Source organism: Megalobrama amblycephala, linkage group LG9, assembly GCF_018812025.1.
Source record: "Megalobrama amblycephala isolate DHTTF-2021 linkage group LG9, ASM1881202v1, whole genome shotgun sequence".
Lineage (NCBI taxonomy): Eukaryota > Metazoa > Chordata > Actinopteri > Cypriniformes > Xenocyprididae > Megalobrama > Megalobrama amblycephala.
In genome coordinates this window covers 29,639,461-29,660,668 of record NC_063052.1, presented here as the reverse complement: position 1 = coordinate 29,660,668, position 21,208 = coordinate 29,639,461, and the positions used below count along the sequence as shown (strand labels likewise).

General features: G+C 38.8%; 1 protein-coding gene across 3 annotated transcripts in view; it reads right to left on the bottom strand.

The window, feature by feature from the left end:
* The window catches only part of LOC125275556 (protein diaphanous homolog 1), a 109,255-nt gene that overhangs the window by 35,837 nt on the left and 52,210 nt on the right, over positions 1 to 21,208 (bottom strand). For 2 of the 3 annotated variants that reach the window (XM_048202596.1, XM_048202594.1), the window contains 2 exons: positions 20,465 to 20,579; positions 20,350 to 20,358 (listed from right to left, as the gene is read on the bottom strand). In XM_048202596.1, coding sequence (XP_048058553.1) covers positions 20,350 to 20,358; positions 20,465 to 20,579 — 124 coding nt within the window. The remainder of the gene's footprint in view (positions 1 to 20,349; positions 20,359 to 20,464; positions 20,580 to 21,208) is intronic. The other variant, XM_048202595.1, reaches the window with a different exon arrangement.

Here is a 21,208-nt window from a genome sequence, read left to right as displayed (position 1 = left end):
ATCCATAACAACTGGATTGTGACTGAAACATCAACGAGCATCCAAGAGAATCTCAGTGTGACCAGTACATCAAATTCTCATACAGTTCATATTTGAGGTGACGTACCAAACAAAAGCAAAAGAGAATCTGAATAGAATCCCATCAATTTGACAGATAAAGAGAGAGACAACATGCTTCTTCCTTAGATATATATGCACATATAAAATGAATCAAAAATACTGTTTGAAATATCTAAAGTACTAATACAATACAGCAGTAACAAGAACCACTATGATGATCACAAAGAACATGCTGATAAGATGACCAAAAATAGGAAACTGTTGAGTTACAAGCAGAGGTGGCAAGAACTTGCAATACACTCGTTCTGTGAGGATAATAAAAGTTTAGGCTATTAGCTCATCTTTGAAAATGTTTTAAACATTTTTAAGGTCTATTATACAATGAATTATAGGCCTATAATTAAAATTATTAACTAACACTGACTGCAGTCATCAATGAAAATTAAGAGCTACTTCAAGCACTGACTTTGAAAAAAACAAGCTGTTTAACACAAAATACAATTATTCTCGTTTGTTTCACTATATGTACGGGCCACAAGAGAAATAAGGGAATAAATTAAGACAGTTATATACCGTTATCAGCATATTATGTTGAAATTCGTCTCTGAGAGAATATGCTCCGTTAATGCAGCGTCAGACAGCTCCGTCACTTTTTACTTTCACTTTGAATACTGACCAGGGTTGAGCTTCTACCGGCATAACTCTTGCGCAAAGTTTGCACGTTGCTTCTTGTGCGATATCCATTGGCTCCCCTTCTTGCTTTAAAATGGAAAGATTCACAATATTGTGACGGAATACAGAATGCTACCATTGACCAGTCACAATTAAGTATTAGAGCACTGTAGAAAACCATGAATTAACACAAGAAATGACAAATAAATAAATATGATAGTGTGAGAGAAACAGAAAGAGAGATTGAGAGTGAACACACATCAGGTGACAGACTCGAGAGATTTCGCACTACTAAAGACATCATCATAACAGCCTGTCAAAACAATCACGTCAATCTGCACCTGTCTGTCACGCACACGTGCACACGCATACGCGCACACGCACAGCCAGCCAAATCTCTCTCTCTTTCTCTCTCAGGGCGTGTTTGATTGGAGCGAGTGATGGTCAGAATTCAGGAAAAAAAAAACAGATAATGAAGCAGACAGAGAAAGACAGATGCTCTGAAAGGGACAGGAGAAAGACAGACAGAGAGAGACAGACAGAGAGAGAGAGAGAGAGAGAGAGAGAGAGAGACAGACAGAGAGAGAGAGAGAGAGAGTGTGAGTGTGTGTGTGTCTACAGTGAGATTGTTGGAGGTTTGAGGCCCGAGGGTTTGATATAATGAGACTCTCTGATACACACACAGACACCTGAAATATTCACTCTAACACACACACACACCCACACCGAGTTCACACCTTACAACCTACACACCTGCCTAAAATATTAACACACACACACAGCTAATGAAAGAGACAGAAGCAGCACACACAGAATCATATCGGATCTCATGGGATTTGGGAAGCCATTTACAACATATTTTTTCAATCAATAATGTTTTGATATAAACTACAAATGCAATCACATATGACCAGATCAGGAATTACAAGCAAAGAACATGATACTGGAGAACACACTGAAGAAAATGTGATTATTTTCCCCATGTAAAACTCACTATCACGATGCTAGGGTGTCGTGTGCGGTCACTAGGGTTGCTATGCAGTTGCTGAGGTATTCTGGGTGGTTAATTGGGTGTTACACAGTTTCCAAGGCATTCTGGGTGGTTGCTAGGGTGTTCGCTTGCGTAAAACTTACTAGTTCGATGCAAGAGTGTTGTGTGTGGTTTCCAGGGCATTGCTATGCAGTTGCTAAAGTGTTGTAGGTGGCCGCTCGAGTGTTGTAGGCAGTTACAAGGGTGTTGCTATGCACTTGCTAAGATGTTCTGGGTGGTTGCTAGGGTTTTTGCCTGTGTAAAGCTCACTAGCACAGTGCAAGGGTGTTGTGTGTAGTTGCCAGGACATTGCTATGCAGTTGCTAAGGTGTTCTAGGTGGTCACTAGAGTGTTGTGGGCAGTTGCACAGGTGTTGCTATGCACTTGCTAAGAAGTTCTGGGTGGTTGCTAAGGTTTTTGCTGGTGTAAAACTCACTAGCACGGTGCTAGGGTGTTGTGTGTGGTTGCCAGGCCATTGCTATGAAATTGCTATGGTGTTCGGGATGGTCGCTAGGGTGTTGTGTGGGGTTTCCAGGGTATTGCTATGCAGTTGGTAAGGTGTTCTAGGTCATTGCTAGGATTTTTGCCTGTGTGAAGCTCACTAGCACGGTGCTAGGGTGTTGTGTGTAGTTGCCAGGGCATTGCTATGAAATTGCTAAGGTGTTTGGGATGGTCGCTAGGGTGTTGTGTGTGGTTGCCAGGGCATTGCTATGAAATTGCTAAGGTGTTCGGGATGGTCGCTAGGCTGTTGTGTGTAGTTGCCAGGGCATTGCTATGCAGTTGCTAAGGTGTTCTAGGTGGTCACTAGAGTGTTGTGGGCAGTTGCACAGGTGTTGCTATGCACTTGCTAAGATGTTCTGGGTGGTTGCTAAGGTTTTTGCTGGTGTAAAGCTCACTAGCACAGTGCTAGGGTGTTGTGTGTGGTTGCCAGGGCATTGCTATGCAGTTGCTAGGGTGTTCTGTGTGGTTATTAGGGAGTTGTGGGTCGTTGCCAGTGAGTCGCTAAGGGAGTTGCTTTGTTTAATAGTAGGGCTTTATTGAAATTATTTGACTTGGCAAATGTCACTTATAGGTAAAAGATGCTGCAATAGAGGAAAAAAGAGAAAGTGGGTGGAAATACAGTAAGAGAGGGAAAGTAAAGGCAAAAGCAAATCCAGTCTGTAATGTAATCCAGCTATTAAATGAGTTTTAGAGAGAGAGAGAGAGAGTCAACCCGTGGATTAAGGCAATCAGATGACAGAAGAAAGTCCTAATTAATCCAGATGACAGGGATTATCAGCTCTGATTCGACACTGTTGTGATTCTGAAACCCTGGAGCCCAGCGCTCCATGAGCCTTATAATGAGATAACTGCAGACCAGAGACGAACATGAGATCCAGAGGCAGTGTGACACTCCGGCGCTCGAGAACAGACCTCAAAGGGACTTAACATTACAAACACGCATACACACCCATGCCCCCACACACACAGAGAGCAGAGATGACACTAATGTCTTCACACTTGCGCATCTTATGGATGAACCATAATCTCTGGTTATGAATTATTGGTTACCAGAGTTCGAGAGCAGCTTTGACATTTAAGTGTTGGGAAAACCACTTTGAAACTGCAGCCTGATAAGCTGAAAGCAACTCCTAATCTAAATACATCAATGTTCAGAGTTACTTTAAGTCATCTGTAAGTAGTGTTATACTGGGATGCAAAATATTCACTACGTTATTGAATGATATGTCACCTTCTGCCTCAAACAATGGCACTAGCTTAAAAAATAAATATATGTTACACATGCGTTTTCTTTCTCAACTGTTTATGTTCACCTAAACCTTAACTGACTGAGTTTACATGAATACTCACCAAGACAATTTTTGTGTGTATTTTGTGTATTTTTGCAATAAGCAGCAACAAATAACTCAATCTAGTACTGCGAGGCGGCTTTATGTGCGCGCACTTTGGGTGTGAGCAGAAAATCTGCAGTAATGAGTAAAATTAATAAGCAATACCATGCCAAAAGTCAAGACCTGTAACACCAAAAATATTCATCCAGAGCAAATGAAACAAGTGAGTAGGGGAGGAGGGTTTGTATGTCAACTCGCTAGGCTGGTATCATGTACGTATTCTGCGGAAAATGAGTGTCGGAAGCACTTCAGATATTTCAGTATCAATATGTATATATAAAAAAAAAAAAAGTTTTATATTTTTGACAACACTACATTGCACTTAGTTTATTATTTAAGATGCCTTTTTAAAAGACTACAGCTGAAAAATGTATTCACTGTATATAATATATAACGTATATAATATGTAATGTATATATAATGAAATATAAATCTATAATTACATAAATAAAACAATTATAAACCAACAAACTTTCTCTGTCTCATTCAGGGTACTTTGAATTCAAACAACGTTCTCTCGAGTTGAGCACTGAATGAATGCATGAACTCTCCTCCGTCTGTCCGTCCCGCAGGGAGACTGGAGACAGAGATGGAGGGCTGTCAGGAGAGGATGCATTAACGGGCTTTATCTTCTGCCTGTATCTCACGGAACGACTCTACACATTCAGCTCTAAGTGGCATGAAGTATTTAGAAAGCCTCGTGTCGCTGCTCCGTGCGCATTTCTCTCCTGATTCTCAACGGGCCTGTGTGTTATTGTGGTAGTTTGGTGCTAAAACGCTCTCTCTGCGGGGCTCACGGGACCTCAGAGAGGCACGAGAGGGTGATAAAGGCATAAAAAAATGGCCCCTGATCTCTCGTTCCAGTTATTCGCTCCATCGCTCCGTGTTTGCATGTCGCAGGAAGTCGAGCTCCAAATCAAGACGAGCAATCGCACGTGGGATGGATGTCGTGCACGACAACGAGCATCGTGTTCCACGTTAACATACACGGACAGTCATCTTCCCTTCAACACGACTCCGTCCCTCCTCTCGTTTTTCTATTTTCTTATCTGTCACTTCTACACACTTTCATCTCTGCAGCCAAGATTCTTTTTCTCTTCCGTCACTTTCAATCAGAGTCTCTGTCGCTTTGATTGCGTCTGCTCTTTCGGTGTCTGCTCACCGATCAAACACAACAGCAGCATTAAAGAGGGGAAAAAAAACGGTGCTTTGTGAACGCATGAGTTAATTAAAATTCAAAGATCGCTGTTAATTAAGCAAGTAAAGGCGTCTGAAGGCTGAGAGCGGAAAAGATGTCAGCCGTGATGACCCACGGAAGATAAGAACGTCAAACGCTGTAACGTACAAAACGACATCTACAGAAGTGACAAAACAAGCAGGACGAAAGTTTGGATGGATGGATGGATGGATGGATGGATGGATGGATGGATGGATGGATGGATGGATGGATGGATGGATGGATGGATGGATGGATGGATGGATGGATGGATGGATGGATGGATGGATGGATGGATGGATGGATGGATGGATGGATGGATGGATAAAACAAAAGCAGTTGTGATAAAGAGACAGAAAGACAAACAGATAGATGTGGTTGAACGAGAGACAGATGGATAGATGAAAACGAGAAGTGTGTCATGAATAATTGAGCAGAAACAGAGGTTGGGTTTTTAGACATAAATGTAAAAGTGGTGTTAGCAGAAACCTGTCTCACTCTCCCTGTATTTTTAATAGGTGCTCTTTAAATATTCAGAGCTGCGGGGGGGTGGAGGGACGAGTGCAGGTTAAAGAACCTGAAAATGGACAAAATGAATGAATGTCTGCAGGGAATCTCTCAAGGACTGCATTAAGAGCCAAAGCTGCTCTGATTAGAGCCCAGACAAATGGAGGAGTCGTAATATCCAGGAAGAATAATTTAGAAAGAGAAAGAGAGAGAGAGGGGGAAGGTGACATATTAAAGAGCAGAAATGAAAGGAGAAAAAGCTACCGGGGTAAAGAAAAAAAAGAAAAGGAGAAATGATGAATGTTACTGGTGGAAATGCACGGATGAAATTGGGAAAGGAAAACGAGAAAGAGGTCATGAAAATGAGACGAGGGGGGAACAACACCACGCATTTCCATGCAACAACAGAAGCATGGTGAAAAATTAAACGTGCCTGCAGGAAAAACAGGACTCAAAGACACACACACGCACACACAAAGTAGGACTCCAGAAATTAACACACACCCTTGTGCTTTAAAGGTCGTAAATTAAGGTCAGTTTGAAATGTAAGACGCTTTAAATACCACGATTGTTAAAATGTCACTTCATCAAGGCTCGCTAACAAAGAATGCTTCTTCACGCACGAATTGTTCACTTGAGGGGGGAAAAAAAAAAAAATCTTGAATCAGACCAAACTATGCTCAACTGAACACTGAATGTTTCATAAAACTTCATAAAAGAAACTCAGTTGGAATGCTGATGTAAAATGTAATCAGAATAAATTGGAAAAGTTTCTTTAGGTGAACGCAAGTTCCTACGAAACATTGTTTGAATTAGAGTCGACCGCAGAAACCTACTTTCCAAGGGTCTGACATCTTCAATTCGGCGAGAGTTTTGTTCCGAGGTTCAGAGTGCGTAATTATTTTTTGTCTGTTTGGGCCTGAAGCAAGAGTCAGACACCATAATCAGCGATTAAAACGGAAAAATAATATGAAAATTCCGAGAGAGAGAGAGGGAGAGAGAGAGAGAAACAGCACGCCGCTATCAGCTTTAGGCACGGGGCTTTAATTTCTTTGAAAATGCAAATTAGTTTCACTGCGTGTGTGCAAGCCTGTGTGCCCGTGTGTACGTGTATGAAGTACAGTATAACTCTCCAACTTTGATTAGATTTGATAATACGAAGCAAAATCTCTGATAATCTTGCAGCCGTGTCATCTCCCTCAGCTTAATTTAATTGCACAAGCGTAAATGCCCCAACGTGGCCCCAGATCCCCGCTTTTCTGCCGCGATAAGAACACGCGTGTGAGTTCTGATATCTTGTCATCTGTATCTTTGAAGACGCATCTCTCTGTGGTTTCTCCCAGTTATTAGAAGCATCAAACGCTCGCGACTTAAAATGCGCCAACGCGAGCCTAACGCCTGCGGGGGATGCGTGGTTAAAAAAAAATCGAATTAAAAACAATCTCCGTCTTCAATCAACACTGCATGTTTGTGTGCATTTCTCAACAGCTCTCTCGCCTGCTGGAGGAGGAAAATGCGACCATGTGACGCTTTAATATTTGAGATGTCAAATAAATGCCAAGACATGAACATTTCTCTCCTTTGTGCGGCACACTGGGTCATATTCAAATAACGCCATATGCTCGAGTGCATATGGTAAGAGACACAAATACGCACCCTGTTGCTCGCTGCTTCTTCTGTAGGTAGGTCGCATGTGATTTATCTGTTTTCACAGCTCTTTGCCTATTTACCAGCGGTTCTCCAAATCCCCATTAGAAATCTCCTTCTCCTCCTAAACGGGGATAAGAATTTAAATTCACAAAAGAACACACTTTCCTCTCCCTCTCTGGAGCTCGTTTAAAAAGTGGCTAATCTTCCAAAGATAAAGCGCAGATTAAAGCGCGCTAAAACGTATCTGCGACTCCAGCGAACGTGCTGCATTTGAATGCAAACGAATGCTGGAACGGAGAAACGGCGGCTGCACAAAGGCGCAGACGGCTTGCTCGATAATCTGTTGCGTTTGGCAGAGCCGGTGAGGCCAATGAACAGATGTGTTTGAGGGTGATAAAGGAGGTATGAATGCGCAAAACTGACACGTTACGCAACCCGAATGCGAGAAGAGGGTCAGAAACGGGCTGCAAACAGGCTTAGAAGGACTGACAGACCAAACTTCACCTTTCAGAAAAAAGACGGGCACCTTAATGCATTTAACTGAGCCGCTGTTTCTAGAAAGCATTAAACCTACATTCACATAATGCCTCCGTCGTATAAACACATTATGGGGCTCATCCTCAGAAGAGCAGCAAACAGCTACAAAAACGAGAAGAGATGTACAATGCGCACAGAATACTAAAGTAAAAAGAACACAACAAGTGGACTGTGGGTATCTAGAGGAGAACAACATCTCGGTGCACGTGTTACTGGCCTGTGCATTAACCTCAACGTGAATGAAAAGGCGAGATGTGAGACTATGCATTCAGTCGAATTCTCTTCACACTGCAAAAACACAAAGAAATCTCATTCATCTGCAGATATTCATCCATTAGAACCTCAAACCCGGGCTGAATGCATTACTGAGAGCGATCACAGAGGCATTTCATTAGTGCTGTTTGCCAAGTCAACCATCATTTGATGGGTTATTTGAACAAACTCCTCACACTAATTATTCAACTTTGGTGCACAAGACGTCACTTTCATGCCACAGACACGAATGACACCTCGAACTAAGTGGCTGCTTGCATCTTTAACAATTTTAAAAACTGTTTTCATTAAATTAAACGAAGCTGAAATAAAATAAAACACTCTAAACACTACTCAGAACAACCACAAAGGAAATTCCTGGAAACCAATTACAACATGCAACACTATTAAGCCCAAAGTATACTTCGGCCGTAAGTGACGTAATTTTCATCATCGGCCAATTTTTGTGCCCGCACAACAGCGCATGTGTGATGTACTGTACAGTAGTCGAAGAAGAGTGTGTAAAGAGCGATACAAAACAGTAAACAAAGCAGCACTTCCTTCCCCATATTTTCGGCTCTTGTTCTAAACTCTGCATGCAATACAGAGTTTGCATACAAAGTTTGCATACAAACTGGAAACGCAACTATGCCTAAAAATTAGGGCTGGGGGATAGATCGCATATGATTGTCACGTGCATTTTGTCAGTAAAGCCGGTTCCCTGATTACCGCTAAATCACCATCACCTGCTTTCAAATGGAGCGGCATTTAATAGACAGAGCCGTAGTTCACTGACAAGCCACGCAAGATCACGTTCAAATATCGCAGATGAATCGCCTTCGATAATGAACGCGATATTGCGTGGCTTGTCAGTGAACTACGGCTCTGTCTATTAAATGCCGCTCCATTTGAAAGCAGGTGATGGCGATTTAGCGGTAATCAGGGAACCGGCTTTACTGACAAAATGCGTGTGACAATCACATGCGATATATCCCCCAGCCCTACTAAAAATGTATTTTTTATTAGGATAAGGATTGTTGCAACATACTATGTTCTGTACAAGTAATTTAATAATAATTTTACATAATAGCAATGTGGTATAGTATGTAATGTTAATACTACTATAATAAATTTGTAATAAATTAATCGCCATGCTAAGTACACACAAACATCATTAATCAGTCCCTCTGGGATTTCGCGATTCTGCGATCACTGAATTTATCGCAAAATCAAGTAAACTCTGCAGTAATCGGAGGATCTTGCATTTTTTCTTAATTGCCGCAGATTTTTTTTTTTTAGACATGTCCCGTGACGTCATCGCAACATGCATGTTTGAGCTGCGCAGCTCGGACCAATAATAGACAATGCGTCGCGACTGGAGTTCAGAGCAGCGGGCCGATCTCGATCACACAACAACATTTCTACACGTGCGCTGAGAAGAAACCGATTGAATTCTCAGAAGAATTAATTTTATCACTGTGAAATCTTGTAAGAAGCGTTCACATTCGTCACAGAAATCTCTGTTAAACTACAGATATCAGATCAGATATCAGATATCAGATCAGATCAAACAGTGTCCACAGCGGCACCATTTGATCTGATATCTGTGGTTTAACAGAGATTTCTGCGACGAATGTGAACGCTTCTCACAAGATTTCACAGCAATGAAATTAATTCTGTGGTGAATTCAAGCGGTTTCTTCCCAGCGCACGTGTAATCTGGAAACCATGAGAAACATTGTGACACTAACAGAAATAACTTGTGGCAGAAATGGTCTAATGTTTTCGAGTGCTTTTAAGTGCTTCACACAACTTTTCCCAGCACTTCAAAGCTTTAAATATTGCCCAGTTTGAATGTTATTTTTAATATGATTATTTGTTCATACTTACTAGTTTGTCCCCATTTGTAAAACTAGTTTCACGATGTAGGAAAGCAAACACTTATTTAGAAATAAAAAAGAATAAATTACCACTGTAGTAGATGCTGCAGAGGAGCATTTATTGGCTTATTAGCCATTTCCACACCCTAGTATATATTAGTATAAAAAAATAAAGTTAATATAATCTGCATCTCAACTCAAGCTCAGTGCTTTTCTGTCTGTCCTCACAGCACCACCTTAGAACTTAAAGGGTTAGTTCACCCAAAAATGACAATTCTGTCATTAATTACTCACCCACACCCGTAAGACCTTCATTCATCTTCAGAACACAAATTAAGATATTTTTGATAAAATCTGATGGCTCAGTGAAGCGTCCATTGACAGCAAGTTAATTTACACTTGCCCAGAAAGCTGCTAAAGACATTTAAAACAGTTCATGTGACTACAGTGGTTCAACCTTAATGTTATGAAGCAACGAGAATACTTTTCGTGCGCCAAAAAAACAAAATAACGACTTTATTCAACAATATCTAGTGATGGGCGATTTCAAAACACTGCTTTATGAAGCTTCGCAGCTTTCCGAATCTTTTGTTTCGAATCAGTGGCTTGGAGCGTGTATCAAACTGCCAAAGTCATGTGATTTCAGTAAATGAGGCTTTGTTACATCATAAGTGTTTCGAAACGTTTCGGAATTTCAATGTTTCACCACTGGGGGGCGATGATCTCTGTGAAACCATGAAAACATGCTGTAAATATTGCCACAAATTTTGAGAAAAGCCATCAATTTAGGCTGCAAAATTCAGAAAAAAAGTCCCACGAAATCCTGGAAGGACTGATTAATTTGAAACATGTAATTGGAAACTATATTGGAAGCAAAAAACATATATAATATAATATAAGCTAGTTAGAAGGCTAATCAGGTATATGTATGCTATACTAGTACATAAGCTAACTAAAAAACGGTAAGAACGAGAAATGCTTGATTTCACAACCTAAAGCTTCAGTTATATACTAGTATATGAACCATGTAATTTAAAAGACATTAATGATCATTAAAACACATTTTAAACAATTTAAATCATAGCATGAATTTGCAGGAATTGTAATCAGGCGCTAAAAACACTACCCATTAAAAGTCTGTTGAACCAATGAGATCACTCAGGGTCCTAAAGGAGACCCTATTCCAACGGATCCACTACTTTTCTACTTGTATCCTTCAAAACAAATGTCCTATAAATGACACAACTCATTGCTGCCCTCTATTGTCTGGTAGAGTATAAAAAAAAAAAATCAATTGTATTGGGCATGTGTCAAACCCGCCCATCTGTGCTGAGTATATTTTGAGAGCTGTGCAGAAGTATAGTCTAAAGGGCCTTTAGACAAACCAACCACAACAACACCCTTATCACATCACAGTAGTATTCAGATTTTCTTCGGAAAATGTACAAATCAAGTTCTTTTAATAGAAATCAAATTACCAACGTGAAATCCGACTAATATTAGTTGTAAACAAACACACTTCTTCAACATTAACAGCATTAATTTCATGCAGGGAGAAAATTCATCTTATTCTCCCAAGACAGTTTCAGTAATTTACTCTCCCCGAGACTCTGGCTGTGATTTATGGTCATTATTATTGTTCACACAGATATTTTCCATTTGCCTCATGAGAAAGTTCAACAAAACTCAAACTTCGGTACAACCAACATGGTCTCGGAAGTGCAACAACAATAATGAATGATTTCCTCTGTTTCTCCCTCCATTACTGAAAAAAAAAAAGCTGTGACTGACTTAAAATGGTTATATTTTACACGTATGTAACAATTACTGAAATTGAATTTGCTTCACACTTGATGAAAATTACATTAAAGAGCCGTTCACACCAAAGACAACAAAGATGGCTTATGGTTTAATAAACTTTTTGCATTTTGTATGGAGTGGAGGGAAAACTTTCTGTCTTTAAAGTCTTATTTCAAAAAGTGCAAGAAATGTCCTGTTTTCATTTATGACTCCTTTCATTATCAGTTATAATAGGAAAAACGAAACGTATGAACGCGCAGATAACCAGATGGAGGGAGAGAGAGATTGATGTAGGAGAATAAAACGGTAGGAAGAACATTCCGAAGATATTACGGAAGTCCTTTTACTTTCGATAGGCCGGTCAAGAGCAATTTCCTACATCCCACCAGCTGAGCCGCACAAAACGGCTTCCAATATAAGAGAACGACAGACTCTGAGGGACCGTAAAGCAGCAGTTAATGGCACAAAACCACACCACAGAGATAAGAACAGCCCGTATAAACAGACACGCTCATATCAGCGCACTTCAGGGAACCTCTGGGTTTATGAGGACATTAAGACCTGACTTTATATCTGGGCTTTTGGGAATCGTTGAAGCAGGTGGTCCATTCTGTAGACTGTTTTATGAAGGACACATTAAGATTGAGACCCTTATAGACAAACACAGCAGACGAGTAATGAGGACTTGTATGTTCCAACGGCCCGTGAGGACCAAAACAAGAAGGTATTAAGAGAATTTTATGAAGGATTTAGACATGACTGTCTTCTGGGGACAAAAAATATGAGGACGTCGAGATATGAGGACAGAATGTACCAGAATTAACTGAAAAGGTGAAACTCATGAAAACCAATATGTCCAAGTCATATTTCACCCAAAAAATAATAGTAATATTTGGCTTAAAAGACAATTGCCTATTTGCAGGACCAGCACAATTTTTGTTGTGACAGTTTAGCACATATAGGGGATATTACCGTAATCATTATATGGACATTTGTAATTTTTTTTGTAAATTTTGATTACTTCTCATTTCTGTAAAACAAGTGTGTTTTTTTTTTTTTTTTTTTACATTTTTGAATTTGAAAAATTCTAGATCAAAGCTTAATGTCCGGAATATTATATCAAATAATAATAATAATAATAATATCATATCAATAATAATAATAATAATAATAATAATAACAACAACAACAACTAGATAAAAAAGTTTGGCAAGACAAAAGATTGGCTTGAAAAAGCCGGTCCAGAAAGTTTGAATTAGCCAGGCTGAACAAGTTGCTAACATGATTTAACAAATTTGCTAGCATGATTTCGCATGTTTCTAACATTTTGCTAGCATAATTTAACATGTTGCTAATATGATTTAACACATTGCTAGCATGATTTAACGTTTTCTAACATGATTTAACACATTGCTAACATGTTGCTAGCATACTTTAGCACATTGCTAGCACATTGCTAGCATGATTTGGCATGCTTCTAACATGATTTAACACATTGCTAACATTTTGCTAGCATGATTTAGCATGTTGCTAACATGATTTAACACATTGCTAACATTTTGTTAGCATGATTTATATAGATAGATAGATAGATGATAGCATAATTTAGAATGTTTGCTAGCATTAATTAGAATGTTTGCTAACATGATTTAACATTTTGCTAACATGATTTAACATTTTGCTAACATGATTTAACAAATTGCTAGCATGATTTCACATGTTTCTAACATTTTGCTAGCATAATTTAACATGTTCCTAATATGATTTAACACATTGCTAGCATGATTTAACGTTTTTTAACATGATTTAACACATTGCTAACATGATTTAACGTTTTCTAACATGATTTAACACATTGCTAACATGTTGCTATCATGATTTAGCACATTGCTAGCATGATTTAGCATTTTGCTAGCATGATTTAACACATTGCTAGCATTTTGTTAGCATGATTTATATAGATAGATAGATAGATAGATGCTAGCATAATTTAGAATGTTTGCTAGCATTAATTAGAGTGTTTGCTAACATGATTTAGCACATTTGCGAACATGATTTAACATGTTGTTAGCATGATTTAACAATTTGCTAACATGATTTAACAAATTGCTAACATGATTTTGTATGTTTCTAACATTTTGCTAGCATATATTAACATGTTGCTAATATGATTTAGCACGTTGCTAGCATGATTTAGAATGTTTGCTATCATGATTTAACACATTGCTAGCATGATTTAACATGTTTGTAACATGATTTAACACATTGCTAACATGTTGCTAGCATGATTTAGCATTTTATTAACATGTTGCTAACATGATTTAGCACAGTGCTAGCATGTTGTTAGCATGATTTAACATGTTGTTAGCATTTTGTTAACATGAATTAGCAGTGCTAGCATGTTGTTAGCATGATTTAGATAGATAGATGCTAGCATAATTTAGAATGATAACATGAATTAGAATGTTTGCTAACATGATTTAGCACATTGCTAGCATGATTTAACATGTTGCTAGCATGATTTAACAAGTTGATAACATGATTTAACAAATTGCTAGCATGATTTTGCATGTTTCTAACATTTTGCTAACATAATTTAACATGTTGCTAATATGATTTAGCACATTTCTAGCATGATTTAGAATGTTTGCTAACATGATTTAACACATTGCTAGCATGATTTAACATGTTTTCTAACATGATTTAACACATTGCTAACACGTTGCTAGCATGATTTAGTACATTGCTAGCATGTTGCTAGCATGATTTAGAATGTTTGCTAGCATGATTTAACACATTGCTAACATGATTTAACATGTTTCTAACATGATTTAACACATCGCTAACATGTTTTTAGCATGATTTAACATGTTGCTAGCATGATTTAAATATATATATATATATATATATATATATATATATATATATATATATATATATATATATATATATATATATATATATATATATATATATATAGATAGATAGATAGATAGATAGATAGAGAGATAGAGAGATAGAGTTTGAATGAGTTTCAATGGATTAGGAATAGTAAATAGAATGTCAGTTTAATTGAGTCTTATGGGCTTCCGTAGTTTGAATTTTGAGTTTGAAAGTCAATGGGATTTTTTCGAGCTTTAACAGTCATTTTTAGGAAAACCATGAGTCGGATCAGTTAGAAAAGATTTAGCACAGTAAGTCAGAACAGTTTGAAGGTCTGACTGAGTTTATAGAGTTAAAGCTCTAGGAGGAGTTAAAATTGGAAATTTTAGTCTCAGAAGAATAATAATAAGAAGTTTAAATAGCATTACAGTAAGCTGGCTTTTTCAAGCCAACTTAAAACAATAATACTATAATATAATTTTAATAATAATCACTGTTAATTCAATAAATAAATAAATAAATACATTTTCCTTTACATTTTAGGGTAAATATAAGCCATGAGATTCTTGAACCAAGAACTTTCTGCCACTGTGTCTTTAAAACTTCCATGTGTAAATACCCTCTATAACTGTCAAACCTCCGCACACATTCAAGAAGAATAATTTAAGACATTTTGTTTTATGTAAGTGGGGCTCAATTAACATTCTACTGAGACACAAGGTGGACGGCAGCCAAACATCCTGCCGACCTTTAAAAGTCGAACGACTTAACTACAAATGAGTGAGCAAATGAGGGTCAAGCAGGAAGATATTGATCTAAACAGCGTGGAAGCACAGATACAAATGATATATCTGTTGCTTAAACTTTTTGAAATACTAATTAGTGATCTGGAGATTACCAAAGGCAGTAATTTCACTCACTAATCTCAAGTCAACACATATACCCCTGGTTTCACAGACAATTCCCAGATTAAAATGCATGTTTGTTTGTTTTTTTCTAAAGGATATTTATAAAAGCTAGTTGAACTAAGGCCTAATCCTGGCTTAATGTGAAACCAGGACATGATGTTTAAAATGTTTGGCTAATGTCTCAAGTCTTTCTCCATGGACTTCCATTGTCATTGAATTAATAACTGAGAGATGAGTCAAAATAGTTTTCTTTGGTAATCAGGTGATGCCAATTATCTCAAAACAGAAAATATAGTTGATTTACTGTCTGGCTGATATTCAAGTTCAAGTCAAGTAAAATGCATCTGTATAGCATTTGTTCACAACACACATTGTTTCAAAGCAGCTTTACAGAAAATTATGATGTTAATGTTTATAATAACTTCTTATCTCCATGCCTTTTAGATCTTATGCACCAGAGAAACAAGCAAGCAGCCATCTTTAGAATATTGTGTTCGATCTCTGGCTCTGTATATTTCTATGGCATCGCTGTTAAAGAATAATTAGCTGGTCAAGTGAATTTACGTATTGTAGTGTTAACAAAAGTTATCATGAGCATTGTAATGTTTGAAGAGGAAGTCATAAATGTCAGTAGACCGGGAATATTTAAAAACGAGCCATTCATTCATACATCATGCTGTGGAAATGCAAACCGGAAGACAGAACACAATGAACGCAAGATCTATAGTCGCATTTGTCTGGCTGATATTCAAGTTCATGACTAATACAATGAGATCACAAGGAAGCACAGAGAACAACAAGAGCCATACATATGCAACCAGATGTATGTGTGTGTGTGTGTGTGTGTGTGTGTCCTCTGCCGTCACACTTGTGGCTCTGGGTCTATAACTCTAAGTGAGTCTGGACATCAGGGACTGATATGAGACGAGACCAGCCACAAGTGTGCGTGTGTGTGTGATGATAAAGTAGGTCGCCATATACATCAGAGGAGGAGACATACGCGTAGTCGTGTGTGTGTGTGAGAGAGAGAGCAGAGGTGAGCGGCTGAACGAGATCCTGAGAGACTCAGCTGGTCTCCGTGGAGACAGGAAAAGCAGGCCGGCAGCGAGATGGAGAGAAACATTAAAAGACTCACAACAAGACACACAGAGAGAAGCCAATCAATACACACACACACACAACAAACCCGTGAAACAAACCCGTTTCGCTTTTAAACGCAGAAATGGAAGGAAAATTGCAGGAAAATAAAACCGCCCTCAATCTAGAGTGTAAAACTGCTGAATCCATCAGCACAGACCTGTCTCTCTCTCTCTCTCTCTCTGTAATTGGACTCTGTAAAAGGTTCAGTCATCAAAACTCACACAGCCTCTATAAAAATGCCTCAGTATTCGGCTTAGAAAGTGCAGAAATGAGTCTCTGGCCTTCACTTGTGCCTGTATAAATGTGATCAGAGAAAGCAATCTACATTTTTATATTTTTCAGTGAAGAAAAGCGGTGAAAGCCTGTGCAAAATGCACTGGCAGGCTGTTGCTATGCTGTTCCGGGTGGTTGCTAGGTGGTCTGGAGTCTGTAGATTTGGTTTGGGTCTTTAAGGGTGCGTTTACACTTGTAGTTCGGTTTGCTTGGTTCGTTTGGTCCGGACCACATTTAGTCCTGGTCAGCTTACCTTTCAGATTGGCATTTTTAACACAAAACCTAAAGGCATAAGGATACGTTCACAATCTCCTGAGAGGAGACACGGTTCTGGCGCCTGTACTGAACTGTAATGGGCAACATCACCAATATGAATGAATGTAATTTCAGTTCTACTTTGAGTATGAATTATTATATGCATTGAAAGACAACAATATTCATGCACTGTAAACAAATTCAACTGACTGGCTTCTCTCCTGTATGATTTCACTTGAGTCTCTTCAGACCTTACTGTACATGAATAAGCTTCCAGAACTTCTGATTGAGGCTGTGTGTGACCTAATTTAACTCTTTTCCACAAATTGAACTAAAGATATAAAAATAGTATAAATAACAAAAAAAAGAGAAGACATTTTTCACACGCTTAGGCTCTGTTGCGTAACAAATCCTCCGCCATGGTCTTGTCAGTCATCTCATCACTTACTCTCGTCATGTGATCAGTGAACTGTGGTTCCTGCTGCACTGAGCAGAGCAAACGTTTACAATAGCGATTTTCCAACTGAATTGAATGGTTTTTATTTCTATAAAAAGGAAAAACGACAGTGTAAACGTAGCGGTGGCATATTCTATGCTAACACTCACACTCTGTCATGACGATATTGCGAGACAGCTTTTCACATCGACAAGAAATCTTGTTACCTTTAGTATTGCAAGATCTCATGGCACAAAATCTTGTCACACCCCTAATATTAAACGTGCTCTAAGTGATCCTGGGTGGAGTAACTTCCTGTTGACGTTCGAAGTGTTGTCAAAAAAAACAGAGGCTAGCTAGACCCTCCCTCCTCCTCCTCCTCCTCCTCCTCCTCCTCCTCCTCCTCCTCCTCCTCCTCCTCCTCCCCTCCCCTCCATGCTTCCTGAAACAGTCATGAACGCGCATTTAAAATCATTCTTGTCGGTTATTGGCTGGAGCGTGTTTATTATGTTTCGTGGTCCAGGCTGCACCAGTTTGTTTTTATTGCCGTTTCTGGAGCTTGTGGCGACTACAGAGACCGCATTTTTTTACAGTGTGTTCAGGGGACAGGCAGCTAGCGGATAGTGAGGAGATGTTTGCTGTATGTGACAAAAAATGTTTTGGCCTAAAAACGCGTGACATCACTTGGAGCACCTTTAACAAATCCCTCAAATTCCATGAGAAAAGCCATTAAACTATCACAAAAGCACAAGGTATGTGTGCACTTTGGGTGTGATGCATTGCGATCGCGAACGATATACAGTATATAAGTGAACTTAATTTTGACCATAGAGTATTTTCTTTTCACAGCACATGTAGAGATAGAGTTCAGCGCATTATCAGTGTGTTATCATTGCATTATTTGTCATCTGCTGTGGGAGTTCAGGATGCGTTTAAATCACTAACGCTGAGAATGAGCAACAGTAACTCTGATGGAACAAACACCCACAGAAAGAAAGAGGAAGATAATGTGCTTGAGGTCCTGTCAAATTAAATCAACAATCAGTGGCGTGACCTCACTGAAGAGGTCATCGACCTACGACCCCACCGTCAGCGCACAAGAGCAGCAGAGGTGAGAGGTCGGTTCTGGCTGTCGGTGGCGTCCTTTCGCTCGGCTGGAGAGAGTGATATGACTGGAGGAGAGAGAGACAGAGATACGGCAGCAGCCGCCTGACAGAAAAGAACAACACAATCCTGCTCAAGGACGGACACACACACAAGCTCGTGTTTTACGGACAGGATCGGACAGATGGAAGATCTGAAAAGGGCAGCATTCATTTACAGTCAGATATCAGAAAAGGTTATCCTACATCAACTCAGACAGCTGGACACACACACGCACGCACGCGCACGCACGCACACGCACACACACACACACACACACACACACACACACACACACACACACACACAGAGCGAGCTCAGGTGGTCCTGAAGAAAACAGCTGCCAAAGATGACATTTCAAGGTTTCGTTTTCCATATTCAAAACAGAAAACACTGTGTGTGTGTGTGAGTGTGTGTGCGTGCGTGCGTGTGTGAGAGAGAGAGACTGCGGCGGATGCATGACAACATCACACTCTTTGAAGGTCATTTGCTGAAGGGCGAAACCACATACACAGACCTAAAAAGCTCACACACACACACACACACACACACACACACACACACTCACACCTTGTTAAAGCCGACAGTGCTGTATATCGTATCAGATATAAATATGCAATAAAACTATAAAGGCCACTCACAGAGGACAAAGAGCAGGTGGCAGGAAACACACACACACCCCTGACACTTGCTTCTTGCTCATTTCTAATTCATGAGGGGATTTTGCATACAGTCACCGAAAATATGACATCCGGGTGAATCTCAAGAAACCTTTCAAGAACATGTCCGGGTCATATTTCACCCCCAAAATTCCATGGAAAATATAAGAAATAGTATTTTGCTGAAAGAAAAGCCTACTTCTTAGGGTAATTGAGATTTTTTTGCATTGTTATGCTTGTTTTGTTTTTTTTGTTTTGTTATGAAATTGTGTTTTGTTAAGCGCTGTTATGAAGACATTTACCAACAACACCAATTAATACTGTATAGCATAAATGATAACCTGTATCATATAATTCAATGTTTTTATACATCATGGTAGGAATTAGTGCTGATTTTATTTTAAAAGGAAACACTACGTTCATAAATAAATACATAAATAATTAAATAAAAACAATTATTTAAAAAAAAGCAATAAAACCAAGAAATATTTAATATAATAATTTCTCCAAATAAAATTAATATAAAATATTTTCTTCAAATGTCAAGAAATGGAGGACAAGATACCAGTGTAAGTATCAAGTATTTTTAAGTGTTTTGAATTAGCTTTTATTTTTTATTTGCTTTAAGTTTTAATAATTTTATGATGTTCTTGACTTTTTTTTAATTATATTTAGTAACTATCAGATTTAGTTTTAGTAATTTCAGTACTTTATCTTAAACGTCTATACAATTTTATTTTAGTTAGTTGCATAGGCAACATTTTTCATTTTCATTTAAGTTATTTACAGTTATTAAAATTTGAGAGGAAAATTGTCATGAGAACAATGCACAATGCAACAAATATTCATGATCCTAAAGCTGGCTTAATTTCCTGTATGCTTTATAGTAGTTTTTCTTTTGGTTTTTGGGGTGAAATGTAGACATGTTTTCATGAAATTCACCCTCTCTTTCACTAAACACACACATCTCTGTCATCATCAGACTCAGCGCTGGTCCTGATGTTGTTCTCTACACTGAGATCTCTCTGTACAGTCATCTCTTCCACATCCCTGTATCCTATCATCCATTTTTGGCCCAGTATCCTGCAGTGAGCATCTCAGCGGACACACACAGACACACACTGATGCGCAAACACAGAGCGAGGGGCATCTCTTACCTTTAGAGGCTGTGTTCAGTAAAACAGACGGAGGGGAGAGAGAGAGATAGAAAGAGGTTTAATGTGTGATGGTGTGATGTGTGTGATGTGACTGGAGGACGGCAGATCAACTCACTCTTGGTTTGTGTGGAGAAGGTCAGTGTGAGTTTGGCAAACAGCTCCTTGTTCTCATAGCGATCCTCCTTCGCCTTCACCCAGAAACTGTTTTCAGACAGATCCTCCGGTGAGATCTACCACAACATAAAACACTCATCAATGCCTCGGCCTTTCCATTCATTCTACTTTACATCCATCAAACCCACTTCATATCCTTTCATACAGTATATCTTTCCTTTTCATTCATCCATCATTCAATCAACACCCGTGATCCATCCATCCAATTCATATATCAAAATTAATACATTCATTTTCTTTTGAATCTTTTCTCCAAATAATTCTTCAAAATGTTGTGAAATGGAGAACAAGAGTGCTTGACTCTTACATTGTCAATACAAGATCTTGACCAAATATTGTTACACTTCTTGATGGAAATAATTTTTGGTCCAAATCTTGTGTTGACAATGCAAGAGGTGAGCACTCTGTAAAGTCTATTCCAGCACATCCCAAAGACTTTCAATGAATTTAAGGTGCCAGTTCATGTGTGAAAATGATTCTTCATGCTCCCTCACAACCATTCTTTCACAATTTGAGCCTGATGAATCTTGACATTGTCATTCTGGAATATGGCCATGATGTGTCTTCCTACATGGTTGTTTAAAAAATGAAAAGCTACACACACCATCTATTAAGGCTAAAAGAACCGTTCCCAAACATATGCTAGAAAACACGCCGGAAACATAATAATTACATTTAATAGTAT